The sequence below is a fragment of the Polyergus mexicanus genome, unplaced genomic scaffold (genome assembly GCF_030449975.1).
Source record: "Polyergus mexicanus isolate NDT 795.1 unplaced genomic scaffold, iyPolMexi1.0 SCAF_24, whole genome shotgun sequence".
NCBI lineage: Eukaryota > Metazoa > Arthropoda > Insecta > Hymenoptera > Formicidae > Polyergus > Polyergus mexicanus.
Genome location: NW_027223344.1, coordinates 5033984 through 5050505, shown reverse-complemented (window position 1 = coordinate 5050505; position 16522 = coordinate 5033984). Strand labels below are relative to the sequence as shown.

Below are 16522 nucleotides of genomic sequence, written 5' to 3'. Positions count from 1 at the left end.
TAACGTGCTCAAATGGCGCTCAAAAATGTAAACGTCATCGCGCGTAAAGTGTGTTTTTACGAACTTTATACGGCTAGATAAAAATCTTTATAACGGAATCTTTCATTAAAAGGACAGTGCGGATAATTAAGTACTCGTCAATCTTTTGATAATGAGATTGTCTCGCGGAAAAAGATATCATATCTTAAATTCGCGTTTAACGAATTCGAATTATTAAACACGCGCTAAGAATGGAACGTCAACTTAGTATCAGACAATCGTCTTTAATGCGAGGAAGACTCAAAAATCTATGTTTTAGAAATAATTTCCCGTTTATTCACACGCTACCTTAGAAATACCGTACGTGCACCGATAGCGTTGGCACGCCAGAGGGTACGTATTATTGATTTTTCGAGGGTCGCCGCCGTAATCGAGGCTCATCTCGATTAGATTGATTGGCAATGATCGCTCGCTGATCGCCTGTTTACATTGCTATACCATCGGCGTTGATTGCGCGCCGATGAACATCCGAGGATTTTGGCTAATGCAATTAGTTTATTCATCATTCTTCTCGCGAAGTTGAAAATCAAGGCAATGGGACTTTGGTCTGTTTTCATAACGATTGCTCGAGCAATTTATTTATTTGCAATAATATAATTTACTTGATTAGTATAATTGAGACTTTTTATTGCACAACGCGTACAATATTTCGCTCGATCAAAGGGCAAGTTGATTCTGATAGAAAAATTGACAATTAATTATTGATAAAAAATTGGCTGATTTATAAGACGTTCTGTATCATAAATTACAAAGTAAATTTCATTTATGAACCATGTTCTTAATACAATAATTTGCCAAATTGTTGGTTTTAACGCGATTTCGAGACTTATGATGGACTTATGGCTCCATCTATTGTATTTGTCAAAAAAAAAGTCAGCTAATAGGATATTCGAGAGAAAAGAAAATTTTATACAATATAATTTTGAATATCATATCTTGCGTTATATATACGTTTATTTCCAATCTTAAAATTATATATATATATAAAATCGGAATTTTTTAAATTAAGAAATATCGCGCTAGATTATTTACTTTCTAAGTGGTTTATATATCACGCGAGTTAACATACAAGTTTTTCTTTATATAGAAATATACTTATTAAAGAAAATTTATAATAAATATGCAATGAGAGAAAAATTGTCTATAATAAATTTTATTTTTCTATTAAATTCATATAAAACTCATGTGAGATGTATATATTTTCAAAATGATTAAAATATCACAACAAATAATAATCGCGAATATGGCAAAAAAAGATCATTTTATTTGCAATTCTAATGTGTGTTCTCTATTACTATTACTAAATGCAGATCGGAAATGGTTTACGTTGAATACTAAATCATAAATGTGATTATTTGATGATATTCAATTGGTTGAGGATGCATAAACAGTATCCTTGTTTCATATTATAAAGGTACTATTAAAAAATACAAATATATTTATTTAAAATTTATTGATGTTCAAACTTTTTTGAAATTGTTGCTATAAAAATATTTTTTCAATGCTGATCGACGTTTGTTCGTAAAGTAAAAGATATTATTGCAGATGATATCACATTGCGGATGATATCATATTGCATAAATCATAATATACTGTACGTTTATAAATCTTCATTTTTTCAATTGACAAAGTTATTAACGTAATAAGTTGTTTGATGACTAAATAAAATTTTCGGATAAATGAGGGAAACAGTTCTCGTTTATAATATGTCTAATCGTATTTATTTGTTCATATAGTGTAATAGTCTATATGTTTAAATACAGGTGGTCTATTGCAGAAACGAATATACCAAAACTTAATAATGTACACGCTATTTAAGTGATTTTTTAAATAGATATTTATCGATTACATCATCCAACAAGAAGGAAGAAGGGAATAGTGTTAATATATTAATTTCGTAAGATGCAAGCTCGACGAGTCGAGAAAAGTAGAGATAGAAGGAAAGCTTCTAAGAGGGGCGGTTTTTCCTGCGTAGAATGCAGGATATGATTGTGGTTTTACGCAATAAACGAAAGAAAGGGAAGTATAAAAGGAAATAATAAGAAAATAGAAGAAGATGGAAAAGGACAATCTCTCTATACAAAAATAATCGGCGTGAGACAAGAAATTCAAACGCTCGGATAAACGCGAGAATAACGCTATGATACAAAGTCGACGAGATAATACTTTTTTTTTTTTTAACGAGATTAGACTGATTATAATCTTCTCTCACTCCTCTCCATGGACTTACTCTCACAATCTCTCATTCTCTCTTTCTCTCTTGCTCTCTCGCTGGTTTTCTCACTCAAAACTTTTACGCACATGTTGTACGACAATGGCTACAATAATAATTGTTATTGTGATGTAAAACGTAACACATTAACGCTTTGCGAACGAGCGAGACCTTAGAAATCTAATTAATTAATTAATTGTCATGCGTTTTACGCTGTTTGCGCGCAGAAATATCGGACGATCTGCACGTTGCTCGGGAATCTCGGTGTGCAAAAATCTGCAATATCGAGCGCGATGGCGGAGCAAGAGAAGAATGGTTCTCGGATATTGTCACGTGCACACCGCTTTTCGCTCGAGTATCGCTCCCGGCTGCGTCGTTTCCATGCGTAGCGATTAGTTATTCCATCACCGGGAACGATAAAAAATAATCTGGATATCTTACATAAATCTCTCGTTACTCTCTTTACAATGTGAAATTCTTCATCTTTGGTAGACATTACTAAATAAATATCGTCGCTTAGAGTAAAGGATCACGTGCTGAATCAAAGGTAAAAGTTTGCTCGCGGCTCGTCGAGATGGAAAATTCGAAGACGCGCGCGCGAAACATCGCTTTGGAAGTCCATTCATCAAGCTTTCACTCGACGGACTTTTGCCTTTTTTTTAAATTTTTTTTTTTTTTAATTTTTTGGTCGCGGAAGCTTCTTCCGTTTCTCGCTCGATACTCGAAGGTTTAAAAAAATGAATCGCGCGAACTATTATATATAATATATATTTTTGTCTTGAGCCGTAATGCAGGCTTCAATGATCGAAAATCGCTCGTAAGAATGAGAATCGCATTTTATGATCGAGAGAGACTATGCACTCGGGGAACAAACTAGAAAAATATACACACCTATACCTGCGATATACGATCCGGTGCTCGAGAATGCTTCTATGTCGTGATGTGGCGCGAACATCGATATTATAAACCTCGCGCATCATGCTACAACTATTACGGTGCATGTGACTGTGCGTGTAGATAAATACGATAGTAGAAACAAGAGAAACGAATACGCAATTCGTCAATCGGGGCTTCTTCGTGTGCCGTCCGAGTGCCCGCTGTCGGACGAGATAATCCTTAATTGGATGACCCAATTGGAATCGGACATCGATCTTTCGTTGCGTAACCGGTACAAACTGTCGTCATGCAATTTGTAATCGCAAAGCAGAATAAAATTTGTGATCCTTTATGTATTTTCGAAATATAGTAAACAAGAAGCTCTTTATGTACTTAAATTGCCTTTTTTGAAATTTACATTTCTATCAAATATTTTCTTCAATGAAGTTTATTTTTGTTAACTTATATTCGTGTGCTTGTTAATTAAAAACAAACACGACTGTATAAATAATATGAACCGGATTCGCTTTTCGCTGCTAATCGAAGATTTCGTTTTGGATAAAATTGAAATTCGTCTTGTCGCCACTTTCGTTTCGTTCTTGCCGAACGAAGCAAAGTCGCCGTCGCCATCTGGAGACTCGCAGACGCAATATTTTTTTTCAATGGTCAACGCTGATGCGTCCATCGTCCTTTCGGGGCAAATTCCATGATCTCGATTCTCGGACGAGTCGCGGGTTATCTTTTATTCGCGTACAAATAAATCTAGCCTAACGCTATGTCACATTATATAAACTCGACGAAAATTCTCTACATACTTGGTCTGCCTATTCACTAAGTAGCCTCTGTTTTTCGCACGCCGTTCTCTTCTGTTGCAATCTATTCTGTATTGCGTTCCCCGACACGATGCTTCACACATTCTCGAAATTTGCGAGCCCGAGTAAATATCGGGGCTATTTTTGCGCTGCACGTTTACAGTTATTGAGTGTGAGATCTTGTCGAGAGTGTTAATTAAACGAGAATGCATGCAGCGAATCGCACAACTTTAGGAAGACCCATAACATTTCTCTGAATAAGCTTCCCTTCCTCGAATAATGAAAATTCCCACATTAGTTTGTAAGCTTGACCAATGATCAACTCCTCTTTCAGAATCTTTATATCCTGCAATAAATTTAACTATCTTATAGAAATTGCTACAAGATCATTATTCAAGGATGAGATAAACGTCATCGTCGATGACGTGTCTACGTGTTGCAGCACGTATAAGGCTCTTCAAAGAACAGTTTTATCGATCCCAAAAATTCTTCCTCGTTCTCGACAATTCCCGGTCGTGACGATAATACGCTTAGCACGACGAGCTTTTGAGTTCTCCAATATCGGCAATGTTTTGCAGTAGAGGCGCAGTCTCACTGTTCGTCTGGGACTTGGTGTTATAGCGTTGCTTGCTCAGTGCTGATAGCAGGCTCGCGTTGGTCGACATGAGACGCGAATTCGCGGCACCCAATGCGGCTATTTGCTGCTCCTGCGCGTCGATCACGCGCTGCTTGTACGACAGCGCCGCTGACATCTTCTGCTGTTCGCGACGTAGCTCCTCCTCCACGGAGATTAATCTACAAACAAAAACGAGAACACTGTACTAGGATTAAACATGATCGCGCGATAAAGATAAAGAGCAAGATGGTCGACAAAAGAACTACGATGCATCTCTTCGGAAAGTATGTTCCTCAAAACGATCTTTATTCTTTAAAAGATTGTTTAAAAATGCTGGAACAATTATTTTTTAAACCGTTGCATTATAATATATAAAGAATAAAGATCGTCGAGAAGTCAAGCACACGTAGAATTGAGCTTCGCCTATGAACTCTCTCTCTCTCTCTTCTCTCTCTCTCTCTCTCTCTCTCTCTCTCTCTCTCTCTCTCTCTCTCTCTCTCTCTCTCTCTCTCGAGCTATTATTTATTTTAGATCGATATTCATTCGATATTTTTATTGATGAAATTCGTTTTTTCACTTTAAAACTCTGAGAGATGTTACAGGAAAGTCGAAAACGAATCAAGCGCATCACAATGCATAGTTAATGAAACAACATCGATAGATAAAAAGAAAGCTGCAAAAAGCAATAGAGTGTGTTGGCGCAGAGTTTGATACACTTTCGAAAAGTATAATTGGAATACAAGATAAGAAGCCTTCCTAGAATTAGGTAACCGTATGTCCGTTCTGTAACACGGTCAGAGCGAGCAATGCATATAACGAAAGGAAGAAAAAAGAAATGTCCACAGATGTTGAAGACCTCGAATAAATTCGCGATGAACTTTTAGGCTTGTGACAACGACATTTCTTTCTTTATGACACGCAGCAAGTGACCGCCAGGAATCACAGAATATCCGTGCATATGAGCAGCATAAACGTGTGTCGTGAGGTGTGCCGGTGTTCGATGAACGACAATCGGTGAGAAATTGATAAAATTGACGTTTCGTGATCGGTGAACGCGGGTTTTCATTTGGTTCAATTCCGAATGGCGAATTTCGCGATTTCGCGACGGTGTTTTCCCAAAAGAAAGAGAATACGAAGATTTAATATATGTGAATAAAAAATGTAAGAAAAGCTTGTAAGAAATATAATTGACTCTTACACCAAAGGTCCAGATCAAGCCAGAGTATACCAAATGCAGCGGATAGAATGCACAGGAACACACAATCAGTTAAACATACATCATTTCGATAAAGTAGCCGTTCATATACGGATGAGTGTTTCCCCATTAGTTCCGATAGACATAGAAAAAGTGGTATCCGCGATTAGACAAAGTTCATTCTTCAATAACGCGAAATAAACAATAGTTTCTCAATTCATAATATCTGCAACTGCATTATTTGTTATTCATGAAACTAGAAACTGTAGACAATTAATCAAAAATTTGACATGAATTGCAAATTCTCTGTTTCAAATCACATTTTTTATGAGAATATAATGTCGAATCTGAATGTTGTCAATTCAAATGTCATTTTTTATATGACACTTCTTTAGAATTTCTTTACGAAAGTTTTTCAAATGAAACGAACGAGTCGAAAAATGAGGATATGGAAGATCGAGCGATTGAATATGGCAAGATGTTGAAGTGAAAAACGCATAGAAAGTGATAATAATGATCACGGTGGTATCAGGGTTCACACTCAGGCAAAAAACCGGTAGTGGGTTAGCGATACTAGTACGAACATGAAGATGAAGTACCTGGAAATGATGCTCTTCATATTGTTGTCAGGCGCGAGATCTAAATCGGCATCGTCGGTAGCACCTAATCGCGCGCGCAATCGCAGCCGATCTACGCTATTCTGCAGCCTCTCCACTTCATACATTTCCACTTCGTACTGGAAACGAAGAAAACACGTAGCGTATTAGTTACAAGAGAGATGGAAAGGATATTCGTATAAGTATTCGTTAGACGGTATATAGATTATAGAAAAGTATTATAGTGCTATAATTATAAGTATTATAATTTATATGTAATAGATAGATCTACAGCACATAAAGATTTTGTTATTCACAATTTTATATAGAAGAATGTTTAAAGAATTATAGACTTCTCTGATTCAATAGATAATGCGGTACGGTCAGTCGCGCGTTAAGGGTAAACGATGCGTAAAATAAATTACAAGTATCTTTCGATAGCTCACCTGATCAATGCTTCGATGATTGCGAGACTTGCTCCTTCTGGTGGTACAATTCTCCTCCTCGCTGGTGTCTGACAGGTCTCGCGTGGAGTCCAGAGAAAGTCTTCTTCGGAGTTTTGTGCAACAGATATCCTGCGCATGTTCAGAATTATTTCTGTGAGTTTGATTACTTTGCCGCCATTGATTCTGGTTGTTCCTTTGGTGACTTCGCACGTTGTTCTTGGGTGGTGGCGAGGGACTCAAATCGACACCTCTCACACTGTCGACGCCGCCGCCTCCGCTACCCTCTCTCTCCTCGGAACTGCTGCTGTCTCGTCTACCCGTCCTAGCGTGATTGGATTCCATGTGGTAAACAGGATTGGCGAATGCCAGCGGTGCTGCACCGAGAATATGCGCGTTTGCGTTATTACTGCTAAGATCTACCGGACTGGAGCTCTGACTATAAGCGGCGAAGCTTTGATAGCCGGAAGAAGCCACGTTGCTCAATTGCGAGATGGAGATCTGTGAGCCTTTCTGTGACTTGGATTCCGATACTTCGTCATCCGCGTATCTTAGTAAATCGGACAGCTCATCGAGGTTGCCGTTGGCGGATGTGGCGTGATTGTTTGTTTTGGGAGGATTGTAATTGTTGTTGGGCTGATGATTGATGGATAACGTGAGATTCGTAGGTGGATTAACGACCACGTTCGCGTTCACCGTAGTCTTCGAGACATTGTAATTGCGCTGCTGCATTTGATTGGCATTCTCCTCCTTGTGGCAATGATTTCGGCTAGCCGACCTCGAGACATTGTAATTATTGTGATTGTAATTATCCTCGCGATCGTGAATATCGAGATTCTGCAGACGCGCGATGTTGTGTCGATGTTGCTGCTGCTGCAAAACAATGCTTCCGTTGCTCGACTGGTTGTTCTGCGATGATGCAGTGATGTTATAGTTGGAGTCTTTCAGATTACTGTGACTCTCGGAACGCGTGGGACTTGTTGGATGAGTCTGGCAGTGATTGACGTTCGCCAAGCTTGCGCTGGCTGTCAATCTATAACCCGGCCCAGAACGATTGGGTCCGAGCGGCCTGTGTTGCCGCGTGATTGGCGTTGGCGAACGTGAAACGAACGCCGGTGGCTCCAGAGGATAGTCGTCAGAGCTGATTTGTAATTGCAATTTGCCGTTCGTCGGCAGATAAGCGTTTCGTGGTAGAGTCGCCGCTCTGGCGACATTCGGACTGCGCGAACTATTATGACCGAGGGTGTTGGTTTGCAACACTTCATTGCTATCCCTGATTGTACCGTTTATCGTACTATGGTTGCTCAGCGTCGACGTGGCCGAGATGGAGAGATTCGTGTTGCTATTGGCAATTGTCGGATCGTTATAGCGGAAGATATTATTCTGCAAGTTCGGATAACGATGCGCGGTGGGTACGGGACTCGGACCCGGTTGATCCAAAGCCAAGGAGATTCTATCGAGGATTTCGGGTAATCGCGATGGCGGCATCGATGGCGAGGACGGTGCTATCGTTGCCATACTTTCTCGCAAGAGAGCATGCAGCAAGGACAGCTGTTTGCCCAAATCTATGTAGCCGTCAAACTCGAGCGAATTATTGGCTGGGGCGTCCTTTGGCAGTGGGCTCTGTTGAATAGAAAGATACATTGGAGATTAAAATATGGAATAAAATATACCAATGAAAAAAGAGAGAGATACTTACGCTAATTAGCTGCAAGAAATTCTTCATAGACGGAGCTTCTCGTTCAAGTAGATCATTCATGAATTCCATAAAGTTCTCTTTGCCCTGGAACCTCGTGAAGTTTGCGAGTGTCTGGAGTGTCTTCGCGACCAGAGTGAGATTTCTTGCTGCTTTCTCATTCGGATATTCTAAAACCAAAATTATTTATTATTCATAAAGATATACGCGTAAATTAATAAATCGTGTTAATTTAGAATCGATTGATATGTCAATTACGTTTTAACTTACCGTGCGTAATGTTAAAGAGAGATGGACTGAGAATGGCGGGACAGAGGAATCTTAGAAAGATCGATGCGGAAATGAGATTGTCTGCAATATCTTCCCGGCCCATATCGGCCAGACGTTCGCGAAAGATGCGAAAGCACTCGCGCAATTCCAGCGGAAAATGAGAGTGGCTCGATAATATTCTGCTCCAGGCTAGCTCCACAGCGTTACGAAGGTTCTGCTGTTGTTTGTGTAACGCGGCGACGGAAGCGACCTTGAGTGGGTCCACTTCGCAATCGCCGCCTTCGACCGCACCTCTCACAACGGCTCCCAGAGTCTCTTGCAAATATCTGTCCCCGGTCAGTTTCAAGTAGGCCTCCATCGCCTTCGTGGCTAACGAATTCCCTCGAAACGTGAGTCTTTCATCATCTAAAATATTGACGAACAAATAGCAATTATAAATTGCATAAATTAACAAGCTGGAGAGATTAATAAATAATAAATTAAAAATTATGAATTTATAAACAATAATTGTGCTTGGAAAGAACTGTTTTGTATAATAAAATGTTAACATTTTAAATTAATCTTATGAATAATGAGTACTGACCTATTCGATGAATGTCCATCATGACGAGATCTGCGAGGAATTGCGGCGCCTTTTTTTCCCGCTGCATGACCGCTACCAAAGCAGTCGCGATATCTTCCTTCGCCTTGACACCTATGACGGGTTCCAATTTTTCGCATAGCGGTGCGTAATCTGTCTTCAGATATTCCAAAAACTCTTGATAAACCTGAACTGGCAGTATGTCAACCGATTGAAAACGGCACTTTACTCTTAATGCGGGTGGCTCCTTGAGAGGTCCTTTGTCACCTACTACGGTATACCATTTCTCCGTCAAATAACGCGACGTCACATTATGCACCGGTATACTAACAGAACCTAGAAAGGAAGATCGTGCATGAAGATATATACTTAGGCATATTATATTGCAATTAATCGCAGTAATTCGCATCGTATAATTTTTCATTCACACATACCATAAAATATATTAAGAGAAATAGTACATTTCATTTCTTTTTCTTTTTTTTTTTGGTTTACATTTATACACCATCCAAACTTCTTGCGCATAAATATAATATACGCAATGTAGTAAACAAATTAAATTAGAAAAAAAATCTCCTGAAAAAAGGAATACCAAGATTCTCCGTAATCGGATACTTACCGATTAAAACATTTTTATCTCTCTTCTTTTTCCTATCCGCCTCTCTGTACAAGTTGACCTGAATCGTGTTGACGGAGGGCAAGTGATGAAAATCGAAATGCTCGCCCCAGAAGCACAAATCAGCCTTCAGCTTGGCAGTCGTTCGCGCATACAAGGTGCTGTCGAGGCAGACTTCACAAAAATATCGCTTTTTTGCTGGCACGCCCTTCGCCTCCAATAACCAGATCTGCAGAGAATTGTCCGTTCGGCGTGTTTGTTCTGCATCCGGCTGAACGGATTTCCTTAAGCTGCGCAAGCAATAACAAAATATATACGTTCTCGTCTTTTTCTGTATATAATATATTTGTAAATCATAAATAATTTGGTTGTATAAAAAAATAAATAATAAATTAAATTTATTTAAAGCGAAACACGCGCGCGCGGTTTCTACATATTTCAAAATTATTAATAACATAACTATTGCACAAGATCACTTATTTCTGATATAATTAATAGCCTAGTTTGTGTGTGCCTATTTATATTCATTCAACTTTCCATCTACTCGCAATACCGTCAAAATAAGTATGTGTTTAATTTCACTGGCCTCGATCAAAGTCAAATATCATATTCGTCAACGACTTTACGATTGAGAAACTGCCCGGGGAATCTGGAACACTCTGTACCGCGGGCGAGTACTCGAGATAATCGGCGTGTCATTCTCGCATGACGAAAACGAATCGCCGGGCGAAACGGTCAAGTCGATAAATAACGGGGCGATAAATAAAAGCGATATATGTATACCGACCTGTGCAACCACTGGTCCCGTTCGTGAGCGGTTCTGCAGCTGAAATACTTTGGTCCGCCGGTACTCGGCGTGACCTGGAAGCAGTGGGGCCTGCCGAGGAGACTGGGATGCAACGGCGTCACCGCCGCGAGGTCCATCGAGGTCACCGCCTGTCCGCAAAGCAAAGACTCGTGCGAACGACAACCCCGAAGACCGGCGCCCCGTTGCTTCTGTCGTTCGAGCTTCGTTACGCTCTTCGTTCTCTTCAGAGGGTTCGATCGGAACGATCGTTTCGAGAAGAAATTCTGCAAACGAGAAGAGATGATCTCGGTTAAAGATCGTGCTTGGGATTTAACACGTGACGGCTAATCCGCGAGCATTTTTCTCGCGATGGAAAAACATGTTATACACATTTTGGATACATGTAGTTGAAGTATAATAGTTACAAAGTATCTTTATTAACTTATTATACATCAGTAATATCCGTATATGGAACACAGATTTTTTTTTATCATCTTTTTTTATGAGATATTAAATCGCGATAGCATAAAATTTGACTTATTTTGTCTAAAACAAAAAGCATTTTTAATACTATTTTGTAGATTTTTCTTCAAACGCAAAAATTAATATATTATTTGTATAATATATTAATCATTTATAAGGTGTCACCTTGTAAATGTGACACTTCTATCTTTTGTTTCTCTCTCTTTGACGGTTATTTATTATTAGAGAAAATACGCCGTTTTATTTTCTGGAATGTAAATTTGCTGTATTTCTTTCAAACCACAGAAAGAGCAAACAGATTTGGCCGATTGGTATTTGTTAAAAAACTTAATATGTTTCCAAATGTGTATAAAAAATGTATAAACATATTTCGAGAGATATAAAATATATTTACGGAAACGCAAAAAGAGAGAACATTTCGTAGTATTATTTGACAATATCTTTATAAACTGCAAGAAACAATTTAATAATGTCAATTAAATAAACGATTTTACATTTCTCCAAAAATATCATGATCAACAATCTCTTGTTTTCCAAATTCAATTTCATAATAAAAAGATTCGAGCCAGTTTAGAGCATCCAAGAAAATTAACAGGTTAAATCTATTATAAGTTTCCGCCGTTTGACAAAAGTTGGCGCCACCAGTAAGTTATGGTTAAAATTGTCAGATGTAAAACGTCCTTATCGTAAGATTGGACATCAGTCAATAACATAACCTTAAAATATTAGTGATTCTTTATCAGTATAATATATTCTTTTGTGTGCGAAAATGTCGAGTTTTGAGCCGAATAAGCGTCATTTGCGGGAACTTTTGATTTACTTCTTCATTTTGAAGAAATCTGCAACTGAGGCGTATCGATTGCTTGTAGAAGCATATGGTGAGGCTGCCTTAAGTGAGAGAAGTTGTCGTGAGTGGTTTCAAAAGTTTAAGAACGGTGAATTTGACGTCGAAGACAAAGAACGTAGCGGAAGGCCGAAAGTGTATGAAGACGCGGAATTGGAAGCATTATTGGATGAAGATTCGTGCCAAACGCAAGAAGAACTTGCACTTACATTGGGAGTGACTCAAAACATTAAGTTCCGTTCTTTCACAATAAATGCCCAATTTTTGATAAAAAACGGCGGAAACTTATTTGTACACCTAATATATGTATCTCTTTGTACATGTGGGTGTAAAGCATTTCACAAAATTGTTTCTAAAACTGGAAGAGGGGTATATATAAAATACAGACTGTATATTAAAGACTAGGGAAGTAATTTAAAGATGACGTGAACCATTTGAATTCTTAAATAACGATTTATCAATAAAGTTCAGGAATTTTCAAACAGACTTTTGTATATGTCTAGAAGTTTTGATCAGATCTTCGCGATGGTCTTTCGCGATATTTACCCTCGCATTAAAGTAGTTGATGATCATGCTGACAACTTTATCGTCTTCGTTTTCCTCCATTGGTTTGACGCACATTCTTCTTCTTACTACATTCATTCACGCGATCCCAAACAAATTGGGACGCATGAAAGGAAACCGAGCAGATGAAATCACAAACCGCGCATCCTACACATCGCAAAATCGCACGGTGTGCTTGCCAGGAGGATATTTAAATAATTCATCGCTCTCTTTAACACGAAACATTTTTATATAATCTATCATATAATATTCGATAATTTTTTAATAATTTAAAAATTATATAATTAAATGGTACTACGTAATATTTTTTTATTGTTAGCTTATATCATGGTGATATCGTAAGCGTGAAAGTTTACATATGGGAGATTTTTACATTTTCGAATTTTATTATCGCATATGTGAATTCTATTTCCACCATAGTTTTTCACGACGAAAGCAGTTTCAACTGATGATAAAGTAACCAGAAGTGCACGTAAAACGTGACATTCGCGTTCGAGAAGTTTGTAAACATTATTTATTTTAGATGACTCGGAAAACTTACATTCAATTTAATATTTCCCACAAACATTTGCTTAGTAATCTTCACAATATTAGACGCTATAATCTGAAATATTTTTTCGTAAACAGCTCAACGATCAAAATTAATCAAAATTTTCATTCAAATCATCATTGGAAATCGACTACTGCAATGTTTATCAAGGGTACGTTGTTGTAAACTTTTCCACTTCGCACGCTGCCCGTTGCTTGCTCGCAAATGGCAGTCATCATCAAATATATTATCGTTGTAGTAAAGCTTTGCGTTATCGCGCACGTGCATGCGCGATAAGCAACATGCCCAATGTCAGGATGCAGTCTAATCGCGTGCTGCCACGTCGTACTGATTTCACGATCGGAAATTATTACAATCCAGCAGAAACACTCAGGTGCTCTTGTAATTAAAATAACAGCTCTGTTGGAAAAGTTAATTTTGCACAAATTTCATTATATATTCATCATTCTTCAAGTCCAATATTGTTCAATAAAATAACTCGCTATATTTTCCAAGGATTTCACGCGAATTTATATCGAACGATAAGTTGTCTGTCCAGAAAAAGAATTTCACGAAGCTGTATTAATTTGTAGTTGCATGCGAAATAATCCGACATTATTCTTCTTTGTCTCTTCAATAGGTCACTGAGGCTCGACGTAGGCAAACAAGTTTTAAAAAATATATGAATTTCGTTCGACACGAGGTTCACGTATCGTACAACAACACACTCCGTATTTTCGAAAGACGTTCGTTTGACTGCTGCTAACCGTTAGAATGAACTATCTTGAACCAAGAAGTTCTCGGATCCGTATTCAGGTAGCCCTACAAGTTTTGAAATCGAGTGTGTACCTGGGGTCTGGGATACGCCCTTCGAGTTTATACGCGAACCTTATTCCGACCGGTGATTTAAACCGGAAAGCCCTTTAAATAGTTACACGCGGCTTTACCTCGCTTTCACGACCGTACGAATACTTCCGGGACTTACGATGCTCGAACGGGCGCTTTTTGCCCGCGATACATCGTATCGGATTTCATGACCAGCTGACGAGCAACATCGTCATGCATCGATGCGAGGATAATGACCGGCCGGACGCGCGAATGCAATTCTATCATTTTCGCCGCGGCGTCAACATGACGCGATCGCAAAATCGTGCAAGACGTCTTCTTGCCTCGATTATAAACAGATCTTTTAATTATTTTGTGTACAAAATACATATATTTTGTTTAATTAGAAGCAACATTCCTACTTGTAATTTAGAGAAATGCGTCAATTTCAATATTCTTTATATATTTTAAACTTTGTAGAACTACACACTGTTATTTAAAAACTTTTGCAAACTTGGAAACTTTCCTTTTTTCAAGACACGAAGAAGAAAAAATTTTTATTATCTCGAGAAAAGGGAAAGCGTTTTTTTTTTTTTTTTTTTTTTTTTTTTTTGAAAGGTTTAACGGTAAGTGACACATCGTTTATCCTAGCTCTCTCTTGTTTTTGAGAAACGACGGAACACAATGATTGCGATAATTAATATGAATGTGAAAATATATTTGCAGCGACTATTTTAAAATTTCTTTCCAAATGTCATTTTTGCAAAAAATCATAATAACAATATATTATAACAAAATACAATACTTTCATATATTCCGAATAATTTTTCTCTAATTCCATTAAATGGCAGCCGAATGAATAATACGAGAGTTAAAGATACAATTCTGTTTTCCCGCAATTTTCTTGACACCAACTGCGTAGTAAATTATATATACACAGGGTGTCCCATTTTAATATCCTCAGGCAAATATCTCAAAAACCAAGCCCGGAAGAGAAAAATGTTTCAGACAAAAGTTGTTTGGTTTCGAGGGGGCCATAAGATGGTGACAATGATTTGACCTTGGAAAATCATTTGAAGGTCATGTAAAGGTCAACTTTGAAATCTTAAATAGAAACCCGCATTTTTTATTTAGTATTCTTGTAGCCGACATCGAGAGCTTTCCAAAACGCTATAATAAAGTACAATATTTTTTTATTAAGTACTTTTTGAGTTATTTTATATTTTAATCTGACATATTTTGATATAAAAAATTAAATATCTCGTAAAATATTTAGTTTTTGATAATCTTACGGTAATACTTCTATGTACAGAATAATGAGACAAATCAATTAGTGTAAAAAAAAAAATTGTTTTTAAGAAAATTATTTACAATGTATATTTTTAAACAATTATTTGTTTTTTTTGGCACTAATTAATTTGTCTCATTATTCTGTACATAAAAGTATTACGGTAAGATTATCGAAAACCGAATATTTTATTTTTTATATCAAAATATGTCAGAATAAAATATAAAATAACTCAAAAAGTACTTAATGAAAAAATACTTTATTATAGTGTTTTGAAAAGCTCTCGATGTCAGCTACAAGAATACTAAATAAAAAATGGGAGTTTTCATTTAAGATTTTAAAGTTGACCTTCACATGACCTTCAAATGATTTTCCAAGATCAAACCAATGGTACCATCTTATGGCCCCCTCAAAACCAAACAACTTTTGTCTGAAACATTTTTCTCTTCCGGGCTTGGGTTTTTGAGATATTTGCTTGAGGAGATTAAAATGGGACACCCTGTATATAAGATTTTCATTATATGACAACAAATGCTACGCAACAAATATAAATGATTTCTTTCTAAAGGATGATACGAAGTAAATCCAATGAGATATATTTGCACAATAACATATTCGTAAAATATTTTCGATGTAACAACGGCAACAATCGGAGAAAGATCTCTCTATCTCACATCAATATAACACCTGACTTATAATCCTGGCAAATTATTCTTCGTCGAACGCGAATATTAATTTTGTTCCGCTAGATCTCGAGGAAGCCGCGCGCGATTTCGCGGCGAAATCTCGTCGACGACTGACGCAGATGTTGGCTCATCCGGGTAGCCGAAGTCAAGGGATCCTTGGGGCGCGCACCTTTGTATCGCGACCGAAAATTCTGCCCCTGCATTCAGGTAAGGCAAAACGGGTCAACCCCTCGGTTCCCCTCACGGTCCCTTTTCTACAGTTCCTCTGTTCCCGCGACACTGGGAAGGACAAAAACGTCTTCGAGGGGTTCTCAAATTGGAGGCTGCGACATGCCGCGTCCGCTGATTGCATCTCCGTTCGCTCTCTCTTAGAACGTGCTCTACGTACGAAATTGTTGGCCGATGAAATGTCTTCTTTGTTGCATTCGTAATGCGCGTAAATTTATTATATTGTCTCCGTTATATGTTCTCTGAATTTTCAAAAAGTAAATTATGTTTCGTGATTCATTAAAAATCTGTTTAGGAAAGTCTGTATTGATTAAATCTTTTTTATTTTCTTCAATTA

The 16522-nt window shown here is 37.8% G+C and overlaps 1 protein-coding gene across 10 annotated transcripts in view; it reads right to left on the bottom strand.

Moving 5' to 3' along the window:
- Positions 1 to 1722: 1722 nt before the first annotated feature.
- The window catches only part of Raskol (Ras GTPase-activating protein raskol), a 201709-nt gene continuing 186909 nt past the window's right edge, over positions 1723 to 16522 (bottom strand). For 4 of the 10 annotated variants that reach the window (XM_070313503.1, XM_070313504.1, XM_070313505.1 and 1 more), the window contains 8 exons: positions 10739 to 11022; positions 9955 to 10241; positions 9339 to 9671; positions 8756 to 9160; positions 8489 to 8655; positions 6793 to 8412; positions 6350 to 6486; positions 1724 to 4734 (listed from right to left, as the gene is read on the bottom strand). In XM_070313503.1, the coding sequence (XP_070169604.1) occupies positions 4470 to 4734; positions 6350 to 6486; positions 6793 to 8412; positions 8489 to 8655; positions 8756 to 9160; positions 9339 to 9671; positions 9955 to 10241; positions 10739 to 11022 (3498 nt within the window). In that variant the 3' untranslated portion in view covers positions 1724 to 4469. Of the gene's footprint in view, positions 4735 to 6349; positions 6487 to 6792; positions 8413 to 8488; positions 8656 to 8755; positions 9161 to 9338; positions 9672 to 9954; positions 10242 to 10738; positions 11023 to 16522 lie in introns of all 10 variants that reach the window. The other 6 variants (XM_070313507.1, XM_070313508.1, XM_070313510.1 and 3 more) reach the window with 3 other exon arrangements.